The sequence below is a fragment of the Thamnophis sirtalis genome, unplaced genomic scaffold, assembly GCF_051295495.1.
Source record: "Thamnophis sirtalis isolate CommonGarterSnake01/CBP01778 unplaced genomic scaffold, rThaSir2_p1.2 scaffold_13, whole genome shotgun sequence".
Taxonomy (NCBI): domain Eukaryota; kingdom Metazoa; phylum Chordata; class Lepidosauria; order Squamata; family Natricidae; genus Thamnophis; species Thamnophis sirtalis.
This window is the reverse complement of record NW_028261393.1, coordinates 12,091,258-12,114,260: the sequence shown is the minus strand read 5'-3', so window position 1 is coordinate 12,114,260 and position 23,003 is coordinate 12,091,258. Positions and strand designations below refer to the sequence as shown.

General features: G+C 41.1%; 1 protein-coding gene across 2 annotated transcripts; it reads right to left on the bottom strand.

Annotated features, from left to right (window-relative positions):
* Nucleotides 1-168: 168 nt before the first annotated feature.
* On the bottom strand, nucleotides 169-22,875 carry IL20RB (interleukin 20 receptor subunit beta). Of its 2 annotated transcripts, none has more exons than XM_014068743.2 (7): nucleotides 21,659-22,874; nucleotides 17,058-17,184; nucleotides 11,858-12,048; nucleotides 9,054-9,178; nucleotides 5,956-6,106; nucleotides 5,084-5,229; nucleotides 169-3,304 (listed from the first exon to the last, which is right to left on the bottom strand). In XM_014068743.2, exons 1-7 carry the CDS (start codon nucleotides 21,819-21,821, stop codon nucleotides 3,176-3,178), a joined length of 1,032 nt encoding a protein of 343 aa, XP_013924218.2. In that variant the 5' UTR covers nucleotides 21,822-22,874; the 3' UTR covers nucleotides 169-3,175. The 2 variants fall into 2 exon arrangements, with proteins under 2 accessions (XP_013924218.2, XP_087584324.1); XM_087728198.1 differs by lacking the exon at nucleotides 169-3,304 and adding an exon at nucleotides 4,474-4,497 and having other exon boundaries at nucleotides 21,659-22,875.
* Between the last annotated feature and the right edge of the window lie 128 nt (nucleotides 22,876-23,003).

The following is a 23,003-nucleotide window of genomic DNA, read 5'->3' as shown; positions in this document are numbered from 1 at the left end:
ATTAATGAAGATTGTCAACTGCAGTTTGTAATATATATATTTTTATGCTTTAAAGGGAGCTGTACAGAGTGCTTCTGGCTTCCCAATTCATCCAGATACACTTAGCAAATCAAAATGTCCTACATGTAATCTCTGTATTTACTTAAAAGTATATACCTGCAAATTCAGCAAATTTAATACAATATTTATTGTTCTTAAAAATGTAATTCTAGGTTACAAATGTTTGCATGGTTTACCTAGAAGTAATCTTTAAATAATATTTGTAATGGAATAAAGATGAACAGTATATCAATTCAATATTATATATGTAACATTTTTATCTCTGAAAAAATGCCTTTGCTTCATATTACTGAATAAACACATATAGCTTCATTCCTGCCTCTAGCTCTCCTTTTAATATACCTGCATTTCTGCAATTTTGGATGTGCATTGTACATGCTTGAGGTATACACATGTAAAATAATTAGAGATTCGCCTTAGTGAGCTTCACCAAATTATTTTTTATCACACCAGGAAGTAAAAAATTATTAGGAAGAATTTTAACAACTGAATCAAAGATTTTCCAGAAAGTATTTTTGATCATTAGCAGTTGAAGTTTTTAACAGAAAAGAACTCTTGAGTATTGAGATATTGGAGTTTTCTGATTTCAGACATGTAAAGGTGTGACAATACTACTTCAGTTTTTGTTTGTGTTCTTAATACATTTTATTTAATTCAGCAAGACTCTCTTCCTGGTAATGGAATTAAAGCCAACATTATATAGGCAGTCCTCAACTTATGACCATTTGTTTAATTATCATTTGAAGCTACAGCAGCACTAAAAAGTCTGTTCATTTACAACTAATGCACCATCCCTGTGGTCACATGATCAAAAGTTGGACATGTATTTATGATAACTAGCATCCTGGAATAATGTGATTGCCATTTATGACCTTCCTAGTCACTTCCAACAAGTAAAGTCAATGGGGAAAGTCAGATTCCCCATTAATGACTGCATTAAAAAAAAAGACAAAATTGAATGTAGCTTGCTTAACTATTGCCTTGTTTAGTGACAGAAGTTCCAACTGGTTATAAGCTGAGGACTATCTATACATTCCTTTTACCTGAAACAGGTATATTGAATTATATAGATTTACAGTAATAAAGAAGGAACAATTCTGTCAAATTTATGTTACTGTTACTACAAGTTGCCATAAATCCATTGTAAATAACAAGTGTTTACTTATGGATTATTTTGTATATATTTAAATCAGGTCCAACGTTCAAATCATGAATCATAAACACATTCTGATTCTGTTCTATTATTGCAAACCATTGCTATTGAACCAGGCAGCAATGTTCACAGCAATCCTCTAACATTTTCATTTTCTTAATGACAGACTTAATTGCCTTAAGGGTGAAAGAAAAATCTGACTGATGGGGGAAAAAAGGATCAGCTACAATTTCTAACTGTCCCCCTTCAACCTTCCTTGAAACTACCGTTAACAGGTTGCCTTTGATTTTTAATAGATGAAGACTATGGTTTAATAGCTGCATGACAGACCCAAGATTTTCCTGGTGCAGTTTTTTTCCTGCCTGCAGAGTTGGTGGCACAAAATGCTGGGCTGATTTAAGATTCTGCCTTTTGTGCACTTGTTAAAAGTTCAGGCAGACACATAAGGGAATTTTTTGTTACGAAATCTAAAAGGATCTTGGATATCACTATACAATCTCATTTTGCTAGAGTTGTTGAATATGATGCATAATATTCTTAGCATCTCATGCTAAGGCATAAGCTACCTATAAGTCACAACACCTGGATTTTCACAATGCAATAAGCTGAAAACTAAACAAATCACCTCATGGCTTAGTATGAAGTGTGAATCAAGCCACTTAATTTATGTGAATTTGCCAGAGCCTGGTTCCCCTCCCAGCCCAATAGTCACAATTTTGCATTATCTGATGTCTTCCCATACATTTGTTTTTAGCCATAGCAAATCTTAGGAGTGATCAGCTATAAATACAGATGCACAGCGAGATATGTAGCTGTTGTATGGCTGATATTAAGAAATATACAAAGGTTTACACCCATCTTAAACCTCCAAGTATGTGAACTGCACTTAAAATTCACCTGTACAGACAAAAAGTAAATAAAAACTCAGCTCCATAATTTAAATATGCATTTAAGCATTTCAGTGCTTGCATGTTAAAAAGCACAAGCAAAGAAAAAAAAATATTTAAAATCTCACCCGGGAATAGAAAACTTCTGAACTTTGAATTCCTATTCTGCAGTAAGCATTTCAGCTTGTGGAAAGCAGCTATGTTTTACTAAGATTTGGCAGTTGGAAATAAGACAGCTACCTAGGAACCTCGAAAAGGAAAGAAATTACTCCAAAATGCAGCCCACAAGCCAGCTATGAGTTAATGAGTTTTGTACTTGATTCTAGAACTCACATGAAAAAGAGGACCTTATCTAGATAAGCTGATTTGCCATCATATGTGGAATGACAGTGTCACAACAAATAGTCAGAGTAGGCCATAATGCCTAGGAATGCTTATGATTGAGCCTTTCTTTGAACAGTTGATTGAATGATCCACTAAATCTCAACCCAAATGTCTGCGTTTTGGGCTCTCACTGATTGCCTTTCTGTAAAAAGTGGAAATATAGTGGCAACTAGATCACCATTGCTTTCGGAAGACTTGAGAGCCTGTAGCTAAAGCCCACAAGGATTGTAATAAATAATCCCCCAAAAGGAGCCATTTCATGCAACTTGCTTTCTTATAGAATATACTGTACGACTAAGACAGAATACCTCCTGGTATTTTCCTCTATTCCTCCTGGGTTGCAATCATGAATCAGAAAACAAGACTTGGACTTGTACCTCTTTCCAATATTACCTTTCTAAGGAACCAGAGGAATGGGATTGGCTCAAGATCCTTACATCCCAATGAAACAGACAATAATTGAGTAAGTGGCTGTAAAGATGGTCTGTTTGCAAACCTCAACCTGTCTACACTTCTTTGTCAAGCAAGGATGAAGAAATCCAAGTTGCTGGAACCCCTCCCCGATACCAAATATATTTTGGTTCCCATCTTTGTGCAGTTTGTCCTTCTCAGTAGAAACCGTGTGTGTGCCTGAAGAGGGGTTCAAGAAGGAGAGGAAGGCTGCTCATCTCAGTTTGCAATTAGGGTGATATTAAAGAGTTTCATGGATCCAAAAATGAAGCAAAATCTCTTCGGAAGGCAACACTTGCACTGATTCATCACATTTCTCCATCTCTTCTCCCCTCTCCTTTAGTATCTTAGCGGGTGATGCCGTTAGTTTCTAGAAGAAAAAAAGGTAAGCTAAGTAGAGAATATCTAGAAATATCATTTCTACTGCAGAAATCAATTCACCCACAGAGAAAATGATGTACCTAACGTTCTAATATAAATACAATGCAACCACTAAGCATCAACAACCTGGACTGGAATGATACCACAGCTTTTCCCAAGATGTTGCCCTTAAGATATATCTATCACATTATGTTTTCCAGAATTCTTAGCTCAGAAGTTTGAGAATTCTGTAAATATTTGTCCAAAGGATTTGGAGAAAGCCAATTTGGGTAAAACTAAATAAATATAAAACTATGCAGGTTCTGTCTTTTGTTATTTTGCACTCTAAATTTCTGTAAGTTATCTTCTGATGCTTAGCATCAAATGCTCTGTTAATCTAACCACCCAGCTTCCACCAATCTAAATCTTGCATTGGCCAAACCAGGTTGCAAACTGATCCCAGAGATCCCGCAATGCCTAATCATCTTGGGAATCCTTTCAGAAGGTGAAACCTCTGAGCATCAACAGCCTGGACTGGAATAAAACATGTTTGGGTGCCTGTTAAATGGGATTTCAGATACATTCTCAGGGAAACAGGACAATACAAAATCTTCCTAGAAAAATAGTGGGCTATAAATGCTAATTAAAAACTTGGTTGTTTTCTTGCAGACATTTCATTACCCAAACTAGGCCACATCTTCAGTGATGATGTTACCTACCGTAATTTGAGTAATGAAATGTCTGCAAGAAAACAACCAACTCAGAGAGCACTAATGATCCCTCAAACACCTATTACACAGAAGAACCTACACTTATAAAAGTGCACCTTCTCCAGTATAACACTATTAAGTACACAGCAAGATAGCTGGTTTAACAAGTCTTCCTCCAGTCTGAAAGATGACATAATTTGCCCTTTCTTGCCAGCTGACTTCTATTACACCTCCTTAAAAAGGCAGAAAGTAATGCCGCCCTGATAATTTTAATGAGGAGATAAGTTGAAGGAAATCATTGGTGGGATTCCTACTTGCAGGAAAGATCCTGCAAGTAGGAATTGAGGGGGTGGGGGCTTTCCTGCTTTATTTTTTCCTGCTTTATTGCGCAACCCCCACCCACCACACAGATCAAGCAATGCTGTTCCCACTCATCCCATGAATGATTCATTGATTACCTTCTTTATTCAACACTGTTGCCTGATCACACCTGCTGCTCAAGATAAGATGGATATTCAGAGATGTTGCCAAATGGGATTAGAAGAGGGGGAGAGGGGGGAGAGAGGGGAAAGAGAAAGAGGGAGTACACATATCACAGGAGCCAAAAACAAGAAATAGGAGCTGCTGAACTCCTGCCGATCATGCATACTGTGTAGCAAGGTTTGTGTTGGGAGATAGATGACTACATTTCAATACTGAATGGGAGAAATATGAAAGGGAACCATCTCCGCTTTGTGCTAGGAAACAGATAGCAATAGCACTTATACTTATATACCAACCTATAGTGCTTTACAGCCCTCCCTAAGTGGTTTGAGCCTATTGCCCTCAACAATCTGGGTCCTCATTTTACCCACCTTGGAAGGATGGAAGGCTGAGTAATCCTTGAGCTGGTGAGATTTGAACTGCAGCTAGCAGTCAGCTGAAGTTGCCTGCAGTTATGCACTCTAACCACTGTGCCACCTCAGCTCATATGGAAGCCATGTCTCAAAGACATGTCCTTAAAGACTAATAGCAAGTATCCTGGACTCCAGGTAGATGGGCTCAGAAACACAAATGAGACACCGAGCAGAGCTTCTTACCAAAGTATCTGGGAGGACCTCGTCTGGGCAGAAGGAATACTGGCAGATCCGACAGGTCTTCCAAGCAAGAAAAGGAAGGACCAAAACAGCCACAAAAAAAATAATCAGGAAGAGTGGGGCAAAGGTCAACATTATGACTTTGGCATCTAGAGGCAGAAAAAAACACCAATATCTCAGTGAAGGCTTTGCATTGAAACTTTTTAGAAACAAGAGAGGCGGGCAGCGTAAAAATTTAATATAAATAAACAAATGGAATAGGTACATTTTGCAATCAGCGTTCTCAATAGCTTTTAAGCATTCTCCAAATTGCTTTTCACCTGAGCAAGTTCCTTCCGCAGATACCTTCTGGACAGGACATGCATTATTATCAAACCCTAACCCATCTTCCCGCAGTAGTTTAAATCATTTGCCTTTGCTCTCTCTGGAGCAGCACTTCTTAGGCTTGACAACTTGCATGGACTTCATCTCCCAGAATTCCCTAGTACACATCTTAAAGTTGCCACGGTTGAGAAACACTTCTCTAGAGCAGGGTGTCAAACTCGATTTCATTGAGGGCTGCATCAGGGTTGTGTTTAACCTCGGGGCCAGGCTGGGCATGGCCAGTTGGACATCACTTGTGTTGGGGGTGCCTGTGGTGGCCCAAGCGCTCTGCCAGCGAAAACGGCACTCCTAAGCTACATTTTTGCTGGCAGAGGGGTGGTGGTCCTTTGCTGTTTCCAGGGTGGCCCCACAGGCCAGATCTAAGCGCCTCGTGGGCTGGATCCGGTCCCCGGACATTGAGTTTGACACCCTTGCTCTAGAGAGTCCACGCAGTCAACAGCTTAGCAAAATCTGTAACCCCATCCCACCCCTTTCGTCCACCTTGTTCTCACCTTCTGATTTCACGCACTGCACCTCGCTGAAATTGCTGCTCCTATTGATCACTTGCACATAGGTTTGAGCTTTGACACAATATTCAGCTCCAGCCTCCATCGTTTTCAGATGCACAGTGGTGCTGCTTTCTTTCACCACTTTGCGGTAAACCTAGGGGTGTAAAACACGGAACGAAAAACAAATACAGGCTGAAGGGAATTTGCACGTGTTAGGTGGAAAAAAAAATCTGCTTAACTAGATTGGTTTGCCCTTCTCCGGATCTCTGTTGCTAAACAAGAAAAACAATCGCAGTGGGTTGTTGTTGTTATTGTTTTGCACAATACCTCCAAAATCCAAAGGAAAGCAAATGGGTTTTCACACATTGAAATGTTGTTATACACAAGTGGTCCTCAAATTATAACCATGCATTTAGAGACTGTTTCAACTTACAATGGCATTGATAAAAGTGATTTCTGACCGTTTTTCACACTTACGACTATTGCAGCCTCCCCGTGGTTACGTGATCAAAATGTGGATATTTGGCAACCAGCATGCATTTATGATGATCACAGTGTCCCAGGGTCATGTGATCATTTTTTTGCAAGCTTCTGTCCAGCAGTCAATGGAGAAGCCTTACTGTTGTGGCCTGCCAGCAGCCAGCAGAGCTGGCAGCAGATTTGGACAGTGAGGAGGTTGGGGAGGAACATGGGCCAGTCCTGGAGTATGGGGAAGGCTTTAGTGAGGGCTCTGTGTCGGAGGCAGAGAGGGGGGCAGGGCCGTCTGACAGTTATCAGTTGCCTTCAGAGTCAGACAGCAGTGAGGCAGAGGAACAGCTGGAGCCTCTTCCCCATGTGCGCATGCTCAGAGTTGCCAGACAAAGGGAACAGCTAAAGAACAGGGGATGACTTGGGAGTAAGGCCACAGGTGGATGATGAATGGCCCCTCCCAGAGGAAATAAAAGAGGAGCAAAAGGGGAGTGGAGTTTGTAGGAGACAATTAGTTCGCTTAATTGGTTTGTGAGGCTGAGAGACTCCTTGCCAAGTTCTGAAGATATTGGCCTGGCATCTCTCCAAGCCAGATGAGGTCTGTAACTGTAAATCCTCCCTCGAAAGACTTTACTGGATGTGAATGAGCAGAATTCACAGTCAATTAATTAAAGGAGTTTGCTTCATGCTCTTGGGAGGCCTAGGTCACAACAGCCAGATTCACTTAACAATCATATTACTGACTTAACAACTGCAATGATTCGCTTAACAATTGTGGCTAGGAAGGTCTAAAACAGGGCAAAACTCACTTAATAACTGTCTTGCTTAGCCACATAAATTTTGGGCTCAACTGTGGTCGTAGGTCAAGGACTATATATTTTGAGTATGAGATTCAACTTGGAGGTTTAGAGCAGTCACAAGGAGTGAGGAAAGTACACATTGGAATTTTTGTAGGCAAATTCAGGTTACCCAACTGCTATACGTCTCTTGGGCCTGATAGCCATTTAAGCAGCTCGGGGAAGTTAAATCATTCTGTGCTGCAATATACTGCTTTATTGATTTGCAATTTGCAATCAGTACAACGGTTAAAAGAAAGAACGGGTGAAGAGAAAAACCCAAGCATCACAAAGGAACGACAGAGAAAAAAACAAAAAGAACAAGCCTAAACCATGCACGAAAAATGTGGCCTATCAAAAAATGTTTTAGCACCACACTAAAATACCAATAAAGAAGAGATCCAACTGGGTTTCCTAAATTAGTCAACAACTTGGGTGTTTGGCAAGGAACCCTGCCTCTAATTTTGATGGCTCTCCCGCCCATCAAACCATTTCTTTCTGGTCCAACATTACAAGCAGCATCAAGTAGCTGATTCTAGTAGCTCTCCAAATCTCTTTAAATTCTCCAGACCTCGGATTCTTTGGGGCATTGTCGTAAGTAATATTTTTCAGTGCTGTTGTAAGTTTAAACGGTCTACTAAATGACCTGTTGTAAATTGAGGACTACCTACCGTATAATGGGCAGAGAAAGAGGCTCAAAAGAGATTTCCTCCACCACCAAAGGAGACAGTGAGAAATTCTTTCAAGCTTCTGTTAACGTAGCCTTCCAATGAAATCGAATTAGTTCAGCCGATTGTTTTTCCTGTCTTGTCTACCTGAGAAGGCTGGCAATAGGTGAGTACATGGGGCAGCCCTTGAAGAGCATTCGGAGACTTCAGCTCGTCCAGAATGCAGCCGCGCGAGCGATTGTGGGTGCACCTTGGTACACCCACGTTACACCTATCCTCCGCGAGCTGCACTGGTTACCGATTGGTCTCCGGATACGCTTCAAGGTGCTAGTTGTCACTTATAAAGCCCTTGATGGTATTAGACCTGGGTACTTGAGAGACTACCTGCTGCCAATTACCTCCCAAAGACCTATTAGATCACACAGGGTAGGCCTCCTCCGGGTTCCGTCCACCAGCCAATGCCACCTGGCCACCACGCGGGGGAGGGCCTTCTCTGTGGCGGCCCTTTGGAACGAACTCCCCACAGAGATTCGGACCCTCACCTCTCTCCAGGCCTTCCGAAAAGCCGTTAAAACCTGGCTGTGTCGGCAGGCCTGGGGTCGATGAGTTCCCTTCCCCTCTCGAATCGTGTGGCTGTTGGTTGTTTTTAAATGCCCTGTATTTTTGTAGTTTTTGTGTTTTTCCCTTCTCCTCCTTGGGTTTGTGCGCCGCCCTGAGTCCTGCCGGGAATAGGGCGGCATATAAATAAAATGAAACTCGAAACTCATGTTTCCAAACAAGATAGTTGAATTGCCACATGCAGGAACCAAAATGATCCCGTGTTTGTGCAGGTAGCAGTATATGACTGGAAATCTCAAAGAAAGGCAGATGAGTCACGGCGGGGCATTCAGAGTTTCAGTCAAAGCTCAGGGTGGCGTAATGATTCAACCTTGCCTAGTAAAGAAACTGTGTTTCAATCCATCTAAATCAGGGGGGTGAAACTCAAGTTGTCATGGTGGCATCATGTGACATATCAGGACTCCCCTGCTCCCCCACTTTGCTAAACTGGGCATGACCAGCATGGGCCAGGTGTTTGAAAAGCCCTGATCTAAATGAACAATTGCAGATCAGAAACAAGATCAGAACTTACTGTAGATTCTGGGCCTTTCTTCCAGTAAAATATCCAGAATTCAAAGGAAGGTCCCAGGTGTTCTAATTCTGCTAGCAAGTGATATCCATCAGTGGTGACGGTCAACCTTGGCGGAATGAGGGATGCTATAAAAAAAGAAAAGGGATTCACATATTCAGTACCCTGTTTCCCTAAAAATAAGATCTCCCTGGATAATAAGCCCAATTGGGCTTTTGAGCGCATGCGCTAAAATAAGCCCTCCCCCGAAAACAAGCCCTCCCCGAAAATATTGCAACACAGCAGCAGCAGCCATGAGGTGAACATACTTGGCGCCTCCTGCACCTCAAAAATAATAAGGCCAAATGCTTATTTTTTGGGGGGGGGGGACACACATGCCTTGTCTTATTTTCGGGGAAACACGGCAGGTGGAAAAAGGGAAGGTTGGAGGCGGGACAAAAATTGCTCAGAACTCTTGGGTCCAAGAATGGATTCTTGAAGAAGGGCTGTACCACTGTCTCCTTCAAGGGAGGCGTGATTTGCCACCCCGTGGACCTGACCACGTGGCTCTGATCAAACAGGAAGGACCTAAATAGGTAGTTGGGCCTTATGTTGGTATATTTTACAGCAGGTATCATCAACTCAACATTGTTGAGCCGCGGTGGCGCAGTGGTTAGAGTGCATAACTGTATGCTACTTCTGCTGATCACTGGCTGCCAGCAGTTCGAATCTCACCAGGCTCAAGGTTGACTCAGCCCTCCATCCTTACGAGGTGGGTCAAAAGAGGACCCAGATTGTTGGGGGCCAATAGGCTGACTCTGTAAACCGCTTAGAAAGGGCTGTAAAAGCACTGTGAAGCGGTATATAAGTCTAAGTGCTATTGCTATTGTGACTATCAGGGCATCCCCTGGTTTCAGAAAAGATACTCTATTAAATGAATATTTAGAAAAGCTTCAAAATTACAGACATGTTGCAGTTGTCCAAATCTAATGAGATTTGGAGAAGGGTTGGTTTTACTTGGGAAGTTAAGGTTTGGGGTTTTTTTTGTTTTAGATACTAGGCTACTGGACATCTGATAAGATGTCTGACCCCCCAAAAGACATCATCCTGTCTTAAAGTAAGTAAGTAAGTAAGTAAGTAAGTAAGTAAGTAAGTAAGTAAGTAAGTAAATCAAAGACAAGAATCTATCAGGAGTAAGTCCAGCCCTTCATCAGAGGACACCTCCCAATTTAAAGACAGTGTGCTGAATTTTTTAAAGCAGGATCCCCTAATTGCATTCCTGAGACTAGCATCTTTTGTGTATCCTCTATTACTCCTGACCTATTCCTGATTTTTTTTTTGTTAGAAAACCTTTAGGGCTAAAGTGGTAGGGGTAGAAGCTGAGTTCTGTCCACCAGCCAATGCCACCTGGCTACCACCCGGGGGAGGGCCTTCTCTGTGGCAGCTCCGGCCCTTTGGAACGAACTCCCCGCGGAGATTCGGACCCTCACCTCTCTCCAGGCCTTCCGGAAAGCCGTTAAAACCTGGCTGTGCCGGCAGGCCTGGGGTTGATGAGTTCCCCTCCCCTCTCGACCTGTATGGCTGTATGATTCTTGTTTATTTTAATCACGTGTATTGTGTTCTATGTTCCCCTTTCCCCCTTTGAGTTGTTCGCCGCTCTGAGTCCCTCCCGGAGAAGGGCGGCATACAAATAAACTAAATCTGAATCTGAATCTGAGTTCTATCATTAAAGCCAGCAATCTTGCTTGGACCTGGATTGTTTGAATGTCGTATTTGCCCCCAGGTGCCTTCTGTAGTAATAAATAATCTGTTACTTGTGCTCTGGTTCTAACTAGACAAGATAACTGCAATGGCACTTTATGCTGAATAGATGTAGCCCAATTCCTTCCCCTGTGGTCAATATTAGCCTTTTCCTCTTTCCATTGAGTGAATGGAGTCTTAAAATGCATTATTTAGAATAGAATAGAATAGAATAGAATAGAATAGAATAGAATAGAATAGAAATAGAATAGCAGAGTTGGAAGGGACCTTGGAAGTCTTCTAGTCCAACCCTCTGCTTAGGCAGGAAACCCTACACCACTTCCAACAAATGGTTATCCAACATCTTCTTAAAAACTTCCAGTGTTGGAGCATTCACAACTTCTGGAGGCAAGTTGTTCCACTGATTAATTGTTCTAACTGTCAGGAAATTTCTCCTTAGTTTTAAGTTGTTTCTCTTCTTGATTAGTTTCCACCCATTGCTTCTTGTCCTGCCCTCAGGTGCTTTGGAGAATCACTTGACTCTCTCTTCTTTGTGGCAGCCCCTGAGATATTGGAACACTGCTATCATGTCTCCCCTAGTCCTTCTCTTCACTAAACCAGCCATGCCCAGTTCCTGCAACCGTTCTTCATATGTTTTAGTCTCCATTCCCCTAATCATCTTTGTTGCTCTTCTCTGCACTCTTTCTAGAGTCTCCACATCCTTTTTACATTGTGGCGACCAAAACTTAATGCAATATTCCAAGGCATTATAAATTTATATATTTCAGCTGCCTTTTCTTTAAATAGAGACCTTATGCTGACTTAATGTTTCTGATTTATTGCTCCCAAGCACTCTCCTAAATATGAATGGTGGCTTAAAAAGCTTACTTCCCATTGAGGAAGGCTGAATCACCACCTCAGTAGAAGTGTAAGGCCTCATTTCCAGTCAGAAATGCTGCCTGCCCCACCCAGTGCAGGTGCTTTAAAGAGTTGCTAGGCCCCAATATCAACAAAACAAGGTTCAAGATTGGGCTCATCCAGACAGGTGCTGGGATTGTAAGATTTGCTAACAGAGGGCCCAGACTTACTTGTGGCACGATTGAAGAAGCCGTTGAGTGTGGCCCAAGGGGAGGTCTGCGTCCCGGTAGATGCTCTAACACGTAGATTATATGGCACATTAGATGAGATGTCTTCTGTGAGATCACACTGAGTAAGACTAACATCTGTGCATTCTGCAGTGGGAAGCCACCTGTCTTTGCCATAGTCTCTCTCGTATTCCCTAGATATAGTTAGGAAAAATAAAACAAACAATGCCAGCTTCTATACAGAGAACATCGGACCTTCCTCGAATTGCCCCAGGGGAAAAAAAAAAGAACCTGGTCATTTGATTCAATGGCATATAAATATAATAAATAAAATAGCAAGGGCCAGCTCATAAGCAACATGATTTCCTTGGTAGCCTATTTGTAACTGCAATTGCAGCTCTGAGATTAGGTATCCCCAGATCAGTGGTGGGTTTCAAAAAAAATTCGAACCTACTCTGTGGGTATGGCCTCCTTTGTGGGAGTGGCTTGCTGGCCATGTGATCCAGTGGGAGTGACTTGCCGGCCATGTGTTTTCTCTCTCTCTCTCTCTCTCTATCTCTCTCTCTCTCCCTCTCCTTCCTTTTGTCTCTCTGTCCCTTTTTCCTTTTTTCTTTCATCTCTCTCACTTTTTCTTTCTTTTTTTCTTTATTTCTTTCTTTATTTCTTCCTTTCTCTCTGTGTGTGAGTCTATCTGTCTGTCTGTCTGTGTGTGTGTGTGTGTGTGTGTGTGTGTCCCCATCCACTGGTGGAACCTCTTCTAACCGGTTCAGTAGATTTGACGAACCGGTTCTACCAAACTGGTGCGAACTGGTAGGAACCCAACTCTGCCTCAGATGTATGTAAAGTTCAAAAATGGACAGAACAACTAATGTGTCTCATATGCAGCCTACCAATGAGATCTGATTCAAAATCGTTAACCTTTTAACAATCTTTAGGCTGATAGAATATCTAAGCCCTAGTAGACAAAGATGACTCAGAGTATGCTGGAAATAAGTATAGTAACTCATTTCCTGAGCCTAAGGATAGAGCAGGAGTGTCAAACTCAAAGCTCACAGGCTGGATCAGACCCTAGGCTGGATTTGGCTCGTAGGGTGCTTAGGTCTAGCCCACAGGGCTACCCTGGAAACAGCAAAGGACCGGTCTGTGGTGCCTCTGCCAGCAAAAATGGAGCTTGGGAGAGCTGCATGCGTCCCCCCCCCTCCCGCACTGGGCTCCGTTTTCACTGGCAGAGGGCTAGCAAAACAAACTAAAAAAAAACACCAAGAAATGTTTCCCTTATGCATTTGAGCATGCAAGAAGGGACAGGAAAGGAGAAAGGGAAAGAGGAAAGACAAAGAAAAAGATGGGAAGAGAGTAAGGAAGGAAAAATAATGAAAGAGGGGAAGGGAGAAGAAAGGAGAATGAAGAGGGGAGGAAAAAGAAGAAAAGGAAGGAAGGAAGGAAGGAAGGAAGGAAGGAAGGAAGGAAGGAAGGAAGGAAGGAAGGAAGGAAGGAAGGAAGGATATTATAATGAGAGTGAGGGAGAGTCTGAGGAAAGTTCTGCCTTAGCACTTGGCCACCACAGGTGCCCTCAACATGTGATGTCAAGCTGGCCATGCCCACCCTAGCCACTCCCCCCCACCAGGTAAAACACAATCCTGATATGGCCCTCAATGAAATCGAGTTTGACACCCCTGGGAGAGAGCTTTCAGCCTCTCTCTTGTAACTGGCTCCCATTGGTGGATCTAATGGAAGAAAAAGAAAGTTGTGGCTCTCCAGATGTTAGTTTTTTAAAAATGTTTTTACTTGTGAACCACCCATAGTTATGGAGTCAGGCAGTATACAAATTTAACAAATGAATAAATGTAGCTGAATTACAATTCCAAATTTATCACTATTGGTTAATGTTGCCTAGTGTTATTGGAAACACACATTTTATCACCTCTGGAAGACCACAAGGTTTGTACCCTTCAGCTAAAAGTTATTTTACTTCTATTTGTATTGTTATTGTTTTATAAAGATGCCTAAAGTTTAATTCATCGATAAACTCAAGTCTACCCAAGTTCTAAGTCATAGATCATGGTTTATAATTTTCAAAAGCTAGATTCTCACACATTAAGCTAATGTTAAATTGTATACAGAGTCAGTTTAGTCTTGTGGTTAAGGTACCAGGAGAGAAAGTGGGAGACTCTGAGTTCCAGTCCTGCCTTAGCCATCAAAGCGAGCTTAGTGACTTTGGGCCAGTCACTCTCAGCCAACTCACCTCGCAGGGTTATTGTTGTAGTAAAAATAGGAGGAAGGTGTTTCAGATATGTTTCACCATCCTGAGTTACTTATAAAAATTAACAGCGGGATATAGATGAATAAATAAATGAAATATCATTTTAGCCTAATGTTGTTTATATGTGTTTATACATAACAATGTGTGTTCATAGCAGTCTTTCTAATTTGTCTCTTTTTCTATAGTTGCTTCTCATCCTCTTCCTTCTCTCCTTCAATATATTTTCCCACTTTTCTGCCTGTGATTGATTGATTGATTGATTTGTAAAATTTACTGGCCGTCCATCTTACCACTGAGTAACTCTGGGCAGCTTATAATCTTTAAAAAAATAAAAACTGTACAAAACCTAAAAGACATAAATAAAATACTGTAAAGATCCAATTACTGAGGCCCAAATTAAAAGACAGGGAGGGACGGAGTAGGATGAGAAGGAGGGGAGGTGGGATAATCTATCAAGCCGCTCCAATGTGAAATTTTTCCATTGGAACCCCAAACTAACTGGGAGAGCCAGATCTTTAGGACTTTATGGAAGGTCAAGAGGGTTGGAGCTGCCCTGGGGGAGGAGGAGATTTCCAAAGGGCAGGTGCAATGACAGAGGCTCTTCTCCTGGACCCCGCCAGCTGGAATACTGTGGCTGATGGAGCCCGCGGCATGCCTCCTCTGCCAGCACAGGTGGGACGGGCCAATCCAATGGGATGAGACAATCCCTCAAGTAATTTGGACACGTGCCATGAAGGGCTTAGATGCCTGAGATGTTAAATTCAAAGAGAATTCATTTTGCCCTACAGATGTTATTGACAAAAATCGAATCCACCAACCCTCCTTGCCCTGGAGCAAAGAAGAGCTGTTGTTGAGGACATAGCAACATGCCTTCAAGAATGAGAAGAAAGCATTGCTTTGGATGGCCTCCTGGAGATGATGATCTACCTGTGGCGTTCACCTGTCCCATGGTCGCTGTGCTTGTTCATGTCACAGAGAAAGGCGAACGTAAAGACTATAGTTGAATCTCCTTTCTAGATAAAAGCATTTCTCCCCACCCCCCAACCTGCAACCTCACAGCTGTATTACAATGTGATGAAGCCCAAAGGCATGTAAACCTGGCAGGGGATACTAGTCCAACTATGCATGGGTTAATTTGTTGCAATACTATTGCATGCTTAGCTTGCCTATACACGCAACTGAATGCCACAACAAAGTTTTGAGGCGGGAAAAGAGATTTCGTCACTCCAGATAGAACATTCGAAATGCTAGTCTTAAATTCCTTGGGAGTAGAAAACAAGGTTAGCAGACGGGGATCTGGTTTAGAATTTTCTCCCAATATGGATGGAAACTAGTCAAGGAGTGAAGCAACCTAGAACTAAGGAGAAATTTCCTGCCAGTGAGAACAATTAATCAGTGGTACGATTTGTGGGAAAGTTGTGGGTGCTCCGTCACTGGAAGCTTTTAAGAAGAGATTGGACAACTATTTGTCTGAAACGGTATAGGGTTTCCTGATTGAGCAGGGGGTTGGACTAGAAGACCTCCAAGGTCCCTTCCAATTCTGTTATTCTGTAGAATTTTCTCCCAATGTTTCTCTAATTGTAATTTGGTTTCTTAAGTAGAGTAGAGTAGAGTAGAGTAGAGTAGAGTAGAGTAGAGTAGAGTAGAGTAGGAGTTGGAAAGGACCTTGGAGGTGTTCTAGTCCAACTCCCTGCTTAAACAGGAATCCCTATACCATTTCAGACCAAAGGTTGTCCAAGCTCTTCTCAAAAGCTTCCAGTGTTGGAACATTCACAACTTCTGGAAGCAAGTTGTTCCACTGATTAATCGTTCTAAAAGAATGTAAAGAAAAGAGTATCACTCTCTAGTAGTCCAAAGTGATCATGTTTTGGGAGATTTCTCTAGTTTATATTTTTGCCTTTGTACCCTGATTAGGAGGAATTTTGGAGCTCAACTTTTGGAACAAGTAAACCCATCCTCCATGCACAAACCAAGATGCTTCGAATCTTATCTAAAATTTGCCTTGCAGTTTCTAAGATGATTTCTTCGTTCAAAAAGGCTCCTATTTTCCTACCTAATTGTCAGGGTGCTTGAGAATTTCTTTCCAATTTTTCTCAGTGGACTTTTCTGAACTTACTGCATGGGTGGAAATGACAGAGGATGCAACTGGTGGTTTTGTGCTGTAGTGTTAACACATATGTCCATCTTTCCTAGCTGCCTGTCCTTCCTACCCCAGAAATGCCTAATGGAAAAACATTATCTCACCTTGGGAGCCTTTCTAGTAAGAGGGCGTACTGAATCAGATTAAAGGCTTAACCAGTCAATTTCCCCCCACCCCCAACAATGGGCAGTTCAATAACTATGGAAAAGTAAAGTAAAATAAAAACTGTTGCCTAAGGCTTCTTAAAAATATAGATAGAAGACAAAATTAAGGTCAGCATTATGTGATCAAGGGGCAAAATGGGATTGCCAAACCATTTGGGTGCTGTAACTGTCAACGAAGAAAAGGCCTTAGTTTACCTTCCTTTAAAAAAAAAATGGTGGCCCTCAACCACATTTTATGGAACCAAATTTCATTGATTAACTTGGCACCATTGAGGCATTTCTTTTTATTTCTCTTGAATGTCCTACTAGGCTTTCATCTGCTGTGAGTACGAGACCAAATGGAGAACAATTCACCTTGTCCACGTTCTTCATAGCATACATAACTTCATAAACCACTGTGGTGCCTCCTCATTAGTACTTAACTATTGCATTGAGTATAGCAAATAATTACAGCTTTCCTTCGTTTTGTAATCTCGACTTGTGGGACTGTAACATCTACTATTCGCAGCTGGTATGACCAGTCATATCTTAGTCCAACGTATTTGGTTGGTATAAGACGAAGATGTCTAGGAGCACATATTTAGTTCAGTCATGCTGAGTTGTCTTTAGGCAACAAGTATTCAAGATGAAAGAACTTACCCTTGAACTTCAGCCGAGTATTTTACAACCTTGCCAGGCTCAATCTCTGCAACTGGGCTCCAAATGAGAAAGTGCTTCATATTGGTGGACAGAATTGTAATATTCTGAGGAGGTGCTAATAACGCAGCTTCATGAAGGGATCATCAAAAGGACATATAAAGAGAGAAAAACAGAAATTACCTCACAGATTAGAAACACTGAGGTTATTACTAGGAAATCACATCCCATCCTTTATTACTGAATAATCAATTACCAGATGTAGGTGTACGGGTAGTCCTTGACTTACGACTACAATTGAGCCCTAAATTTTAAGTGGCTAAGTGAAACAGTTAAGTGAATTTTGCCCCGTTTTACGACTTCCCCTGCCACAGTTGTTAAGTGAATCACTGCAGGTGTTAATCACACGTTTTTTTAAGGGAATCTGGCTTCCCCATTAATTTTGCTTGTCAGAAAGTTGCAAAAGATGATCACATGATCCTTGGACATTACAATCGCCATAAATATGGATCAGTTGCCAAGCATCTGAATTTTGATCATGTGACCATGGGGATGTTGCAAAGGTCGTAATTCTGAAAAACGGTCATAAGTCACTTTTTTCAGTGCTGTTGTACTGTGCTGTTCAGTGCTGTTGTATTCAGCATCTGAATTTTGAACATGTCACCGATGGGATGCCACAATGGTCGTAAGTGTAAAAAACGGTCATAAGTCACTTTTTTCAGTGCCATTGTAATTTTATACAATTGCTAACAGCTCTGAAGAGCTTAGTTAAGCTGAAAGACTATGCTGACTTAACTAGAAGTGAGGACCATGGGATTCAGTGGCATTTACTTAAAAGATACGCCCCAAATTATGCTTTTAATAGAACTCAAATTAAATAGTATGCAATTTAGTATTTGTTTTACAAGATGCAGGTTAGAAAAAGTGTCTTATCAGATCTTGTATATTACTTAAGCATGAGGAAGACTTTGCATCAATTCATTTTTCTTTAAACCTATAAATATATGTTTGTCCATAATTCAAATATTTGCCTTTAAGTTGTATTCCTGCTGTGAGAATTTTACATTTTCTCAGCACACATTTTACATGCTCCTGTCTTTAGAGATCCATCCCTTTTGCATTCACTCAAGATGGCAGCTCTGTAGTGTATGAATGTATTCTTCTGAAGACAGCGACTATATTCAAACATTGTATTAAATCAGAGTTAATGCAGTATAACTATAGATTGTTTATCTTTTATCTTGCCTTAGTCAATTAGAATGGGGTCGCAAATCAGAGTGTTTCTATCAATTTGGTCCGGATCGTGCAAACCGGTAGTGGTAGTGACGGGAGGCTCCGTCCACCTGCCCAGGCACTTCTACACATGCACAGAAACATTGCGCAAATGCGCAAGTACACGTGAACCGGTAGTAAAAAAAAAAAGAAACCCACCATTGTTGCAAATGTGTATTATAGTTTGCTCCCGAAAATTCTTAGCGTTTGTGATGTGTGCTAATCACTGCTAAGATTCTGTTGTAGGACTAGCATATCTTAAGTTGCCAAAGCTGCATGACCACTTGGTAGTGCCAAAGGAAGTACCATAGTTGTTTGCTGCCACCTATTCACTGAGCACATAGTCGCAGTCTTGATGATGGAGATGCCTACCTTGCTCTCCATAATGGTGACCACTTAGCTATTTCCCACCCCACAAAAATAAAGAAAACATGTTTGCAAACAGAGGGTCCATATTTGCAAAACATTCACATATGCCTTTCAATCCATCAGTTACATTTCTCTACTTTCTTTGGAGAGAGGGGATAACCAAATCAGATCTCTGGTACAGAAATAACCCAAATGGTTATTTCTGGTTCCAAGATGCTACCCTATAGCAATTGATTTATTCACAAACTCGGAACATTTCAGTCCCAACACAACTCAAGGACAATAATTTGGGGTAGGTAATTTTATTTATTTTATTTATTTTATTATTTATTTAATTTATTTAATTTATTTAATTTATATTTAATTTATTTAATTTATTTAATTTATTTAATTTATTTAATTTATTTAATTTATTTAATTTATTTAATTTATTTAATTTATTTAATTTATTTAATTTATTTAATTTATTTAATTTATTTTATTATTTTATTATTTTATTATTTTATTATTTTATTATTTTATTATTATTTTATTTTTTTATTTTATTATTATTTTATTATTTATTATTTATTATTTATTATTTTATTTTTATACTACTTACCTCCCCTATAAGGTGACTTTGGGTGGCTTATAGATTATAAAGGACAAATGGAAAATTAATTAAAATATGGATATTAAAATATTAAAACTGTACAAAAACCAGGATTCGGACAGCACAGAGATGAGGTCTTATTACCCTGTCAACCTCCTCCAGTGGTGAGCACCTCTGTCAGAGCCCTAGATCAGTGGTTCCCAAACTTGGCAACTTTAAGACTTGTGGACTTCAACTCCCAGAATTCTCCAGCCAGCTCTACTCTGCTGGCTGGAGAATTCTGGGAGTTGGAGTCCACAAGTCTTAATGTTGCCAAGTTTGGGAACCACTGCCCTAGATCAATCAGCAAAGCCAAGTTTTAATACCCTCACAGAAAACCAAAAGGATGGGAACAATTCTCCAATGGTAAAGTGTTCCATCAGAATGGAGCCATAATGGATGCTGCAACCATTGTAAATACATGCCAGTTGCCAAGCGTTCAAATTTTGATTATGTGACCATGGGGATGCCACAATAGCCATTAGTGTAAGTGCAAGCCAACACTCCAGAAGACAGGCTTAAGATACAGAAGGATCTTGACAAACTTGAACATTGGGCACTATCTAATAAAATGAAATTCAATGGTGAAAAGAGTAAGGTTCTACGTTTAGGCAAAAAAAACGAAATGCACAGGTACAGTATAGATGGTACCTTGCTAAATGGTAGTAACTGTGAGAGCAATTTTGGAGTCCTAGTGGACAACCATTTAAATATGAGCCAGCCGTGTGCAGCAGCTGCCAAAAAAGCCAACACAGTTCTAGGCTGCATAAACAGAGGGATAGAATCAAGATTACGTGAAGTGTTAATACCACTTTATAATGCCTTGGTAAGGCCACACTTGGAATACTGCATCCAGTTTTGGTCACCACAATGTAAAAAATGACTCTAGAAAGAGTGCAGAGAAGAGCAACCAAGATGATTAGGGGACTGGAGGCTAAAACATATGAAGAACAGTTGCAGGAACTGAATATGTCTAATTTAATGAAAAGAAGGACTAGGGGAGACATGATAGCAGTCTTCCAATATCTCAGGGGCTGCCACAAAGAAGAGGGAGTCAAACTATTCTCTAAGGCACCTGAGGGCAGGACAAGAAGCAATGGGTGGAAACTAATCAAGGAGAGAAGCAACCTAGAACTGAGGAGAAATTTCCTGACAGAACAATGAATCAGTGAAACAGAAGTTGCCTCCAGAAGTTGTGAATGCCCCAACGCTGGAAGTCTTTAAGAAGATGTTGGATAGCCATTTGTCTGAAATGGTATAGGGTCTCCTGCCTAGGCAGGGGGGTTGGACTAGAAGACTTGCAAGGTCCCTTCTAACTCTGCTATTGTATTGTATTGACTAGTTGTAAGTTATTTTCCTCATGGTCTCTGTAACTTTGAACAGTCGCTAAACAAGTGATTCTAAGTCAGGTACCCAGAATTGCATGACAGTGAGATGAGTAGCATTTAAATTTAATAAATAAAATAAGTAAAAAAAAAAGAGCTATAGTTCCTATCCTATTTATTGGAGTAATGTGGCTGGAATTGCATATTAGGAAAAGCTGTCTTGTTTATTATTTATTTATTAACAAAGGCCACCTAGTTCCAAAATAACTCTTGGTAGCCTTGCGTTGACACTTCCGGACTGAATCCAACATCAAACACTATACACAAACTGAAAGATAATTTTCCTTAATCCCATTGTATCCTGTCTCCTGCCTGAAAATTACGATCGACCCATCGTTCTAAGGTATTCCACTTTATTCCACAACAGATATTACAGGAAATGATTACAGTACAAACAATTGTTTTCAGTCACTGTTACGATATATATGAAGGAAAAGTCTTATGATTTTTCTCCTTAGCTGTTGGCAGAGTAGTCTAGATTTAAACATGCCTAAAATTAATACAGTGCACCTTCATCACTCTAGCAATTTATCAATTTATACTAATATACCGTTCTTTTTTTCTAACCAATGTCCAACTGTCAATTCTACTTGAGCGATGTGTTAAAAATACCTGTTTTTAAATATTAAAGAGATTCTCAGTTTTACACATTAATGTTGCCCAAAGAGTTTCATATTACAAACGAGCCTCAACAAAACGATTCCCTAAATCCGGTTGCTGGGGGGGGGGGGGGAAACACCTGGTTAAGAAAGCTGGATCGACATTGTCTGTTCTTCGTATCTGGTTTCTACCAAACTGAGCTGCAGAAGGATCTGTTGAACTTTTGCAACTCCGGTCAAAAATAACTCTGCCTTCTTTGGCTCTAAATCCATACTCCTCGGAATATTACTTTTATTTATTCACTTTGTTTTAAGGGCCTGCCCGAATTGGGGGTATCACCACCTTACCTGAAGCGAAAAATGGCATCCAAATGAGGCAGATCATCAAGAGGAAGCAGATGGCCATTTCCCTGCGGTTTAGGGACGTTGCCAAGCTATAAGCACATCCGGCATTTTCCGCTCCTGCCTCAGGAGCAACTCCATACTCAAAAAGGGTTGCTTGATGTTGCATGCACGGCACCCTATGTTGATCCCACGGGGTGTCAACTGCTACTGTTGGTGTTTACGCAGCGTCGGCGGCTTCTCCTTTTCCATGTTCCTCTGCATTGCTTGGAAAGGTGTGGCTAGAGCTAATTTGGGTTCAATAATACGTTTGGGCAACTCCATTCTGGTATTTTCCTACAGGTTATGCAACTGACCTCGTGAGAAGAGAGGGAGGGAAGAGAACATTTGGCAATTGAGGCCTGTTGGTGGTGCAATCAACAACCCAAGGGGGGAAAACTGACTTTTAAGAGTGACTTGAGTTTCTCTGGATTCTGGAGTGGAAGTTTTTATTTCCAAGGGTGTTGGGAAACGCCAACCCTTTCGTATGTTTTTGTTCTGCTTTACCCACCAACAGTCTCAGTCATGTCTATGGCAAGTGCCCAACATGAGGCCAACACCCTTTTCTGAATCTTAACACACATTTCTGCCAGTTTCATTCATCTTTCCCATGGCACCTTAAATGGCAGGCTTAGGGGGCGAACTGCAAACAGGAGTCCAGAGTTAATCGCCTTAGGGACCCCATCCGTGGTGGCCATTTTTGTATTGATTAGATTTTTATCTTGCCTTTTATTACTTTATAAGTAACTCAGGACAGCAAACGTATGTCCTATTTTCCCCCACAACAGCCCTGTGAAGCGGGTTGGATTGGGCTGAGAAGAGCAAAGCCTCCTGTGCCAGCTTTCATTTCTTTTTTTTTTGTATAAAATTTGGGAAATGAGCAAATAAGAGACACAAAACAGTACAGGGGGGGGGGACTTTGGCTATCACCTAGAGCTAGATAAATGGCAAAATCTGGGGGTCAGCTTTCATTTCTAAGATGGGAGTAGAATTCATACTGTTCTAGTTTCTACTACGCCAAGCCCCTTCACTACTACACCAAACTGGCTCGCCTATAACAGCATAGACATCCTTAGGGAAAGGAAAGGCGCCCTAAAAATTCTATTCAAAGACGGGTCCTGTTTCTAAAAGCCAATTTTTCCACGGGTTAGAGGTCTCGAAACTAGGCCACTTTAAGATGTGTGGACTTCAGCTCCCAGAATCCTCCAGCCAGCTATGATATGCTGGCTGGAGAATTCTGGGAGTTGAAGTCCACACGTCTTAAAGTGGCCTAGTTTGAAGGCCTCTGGGTTAGACGGAACGGGACGACGGC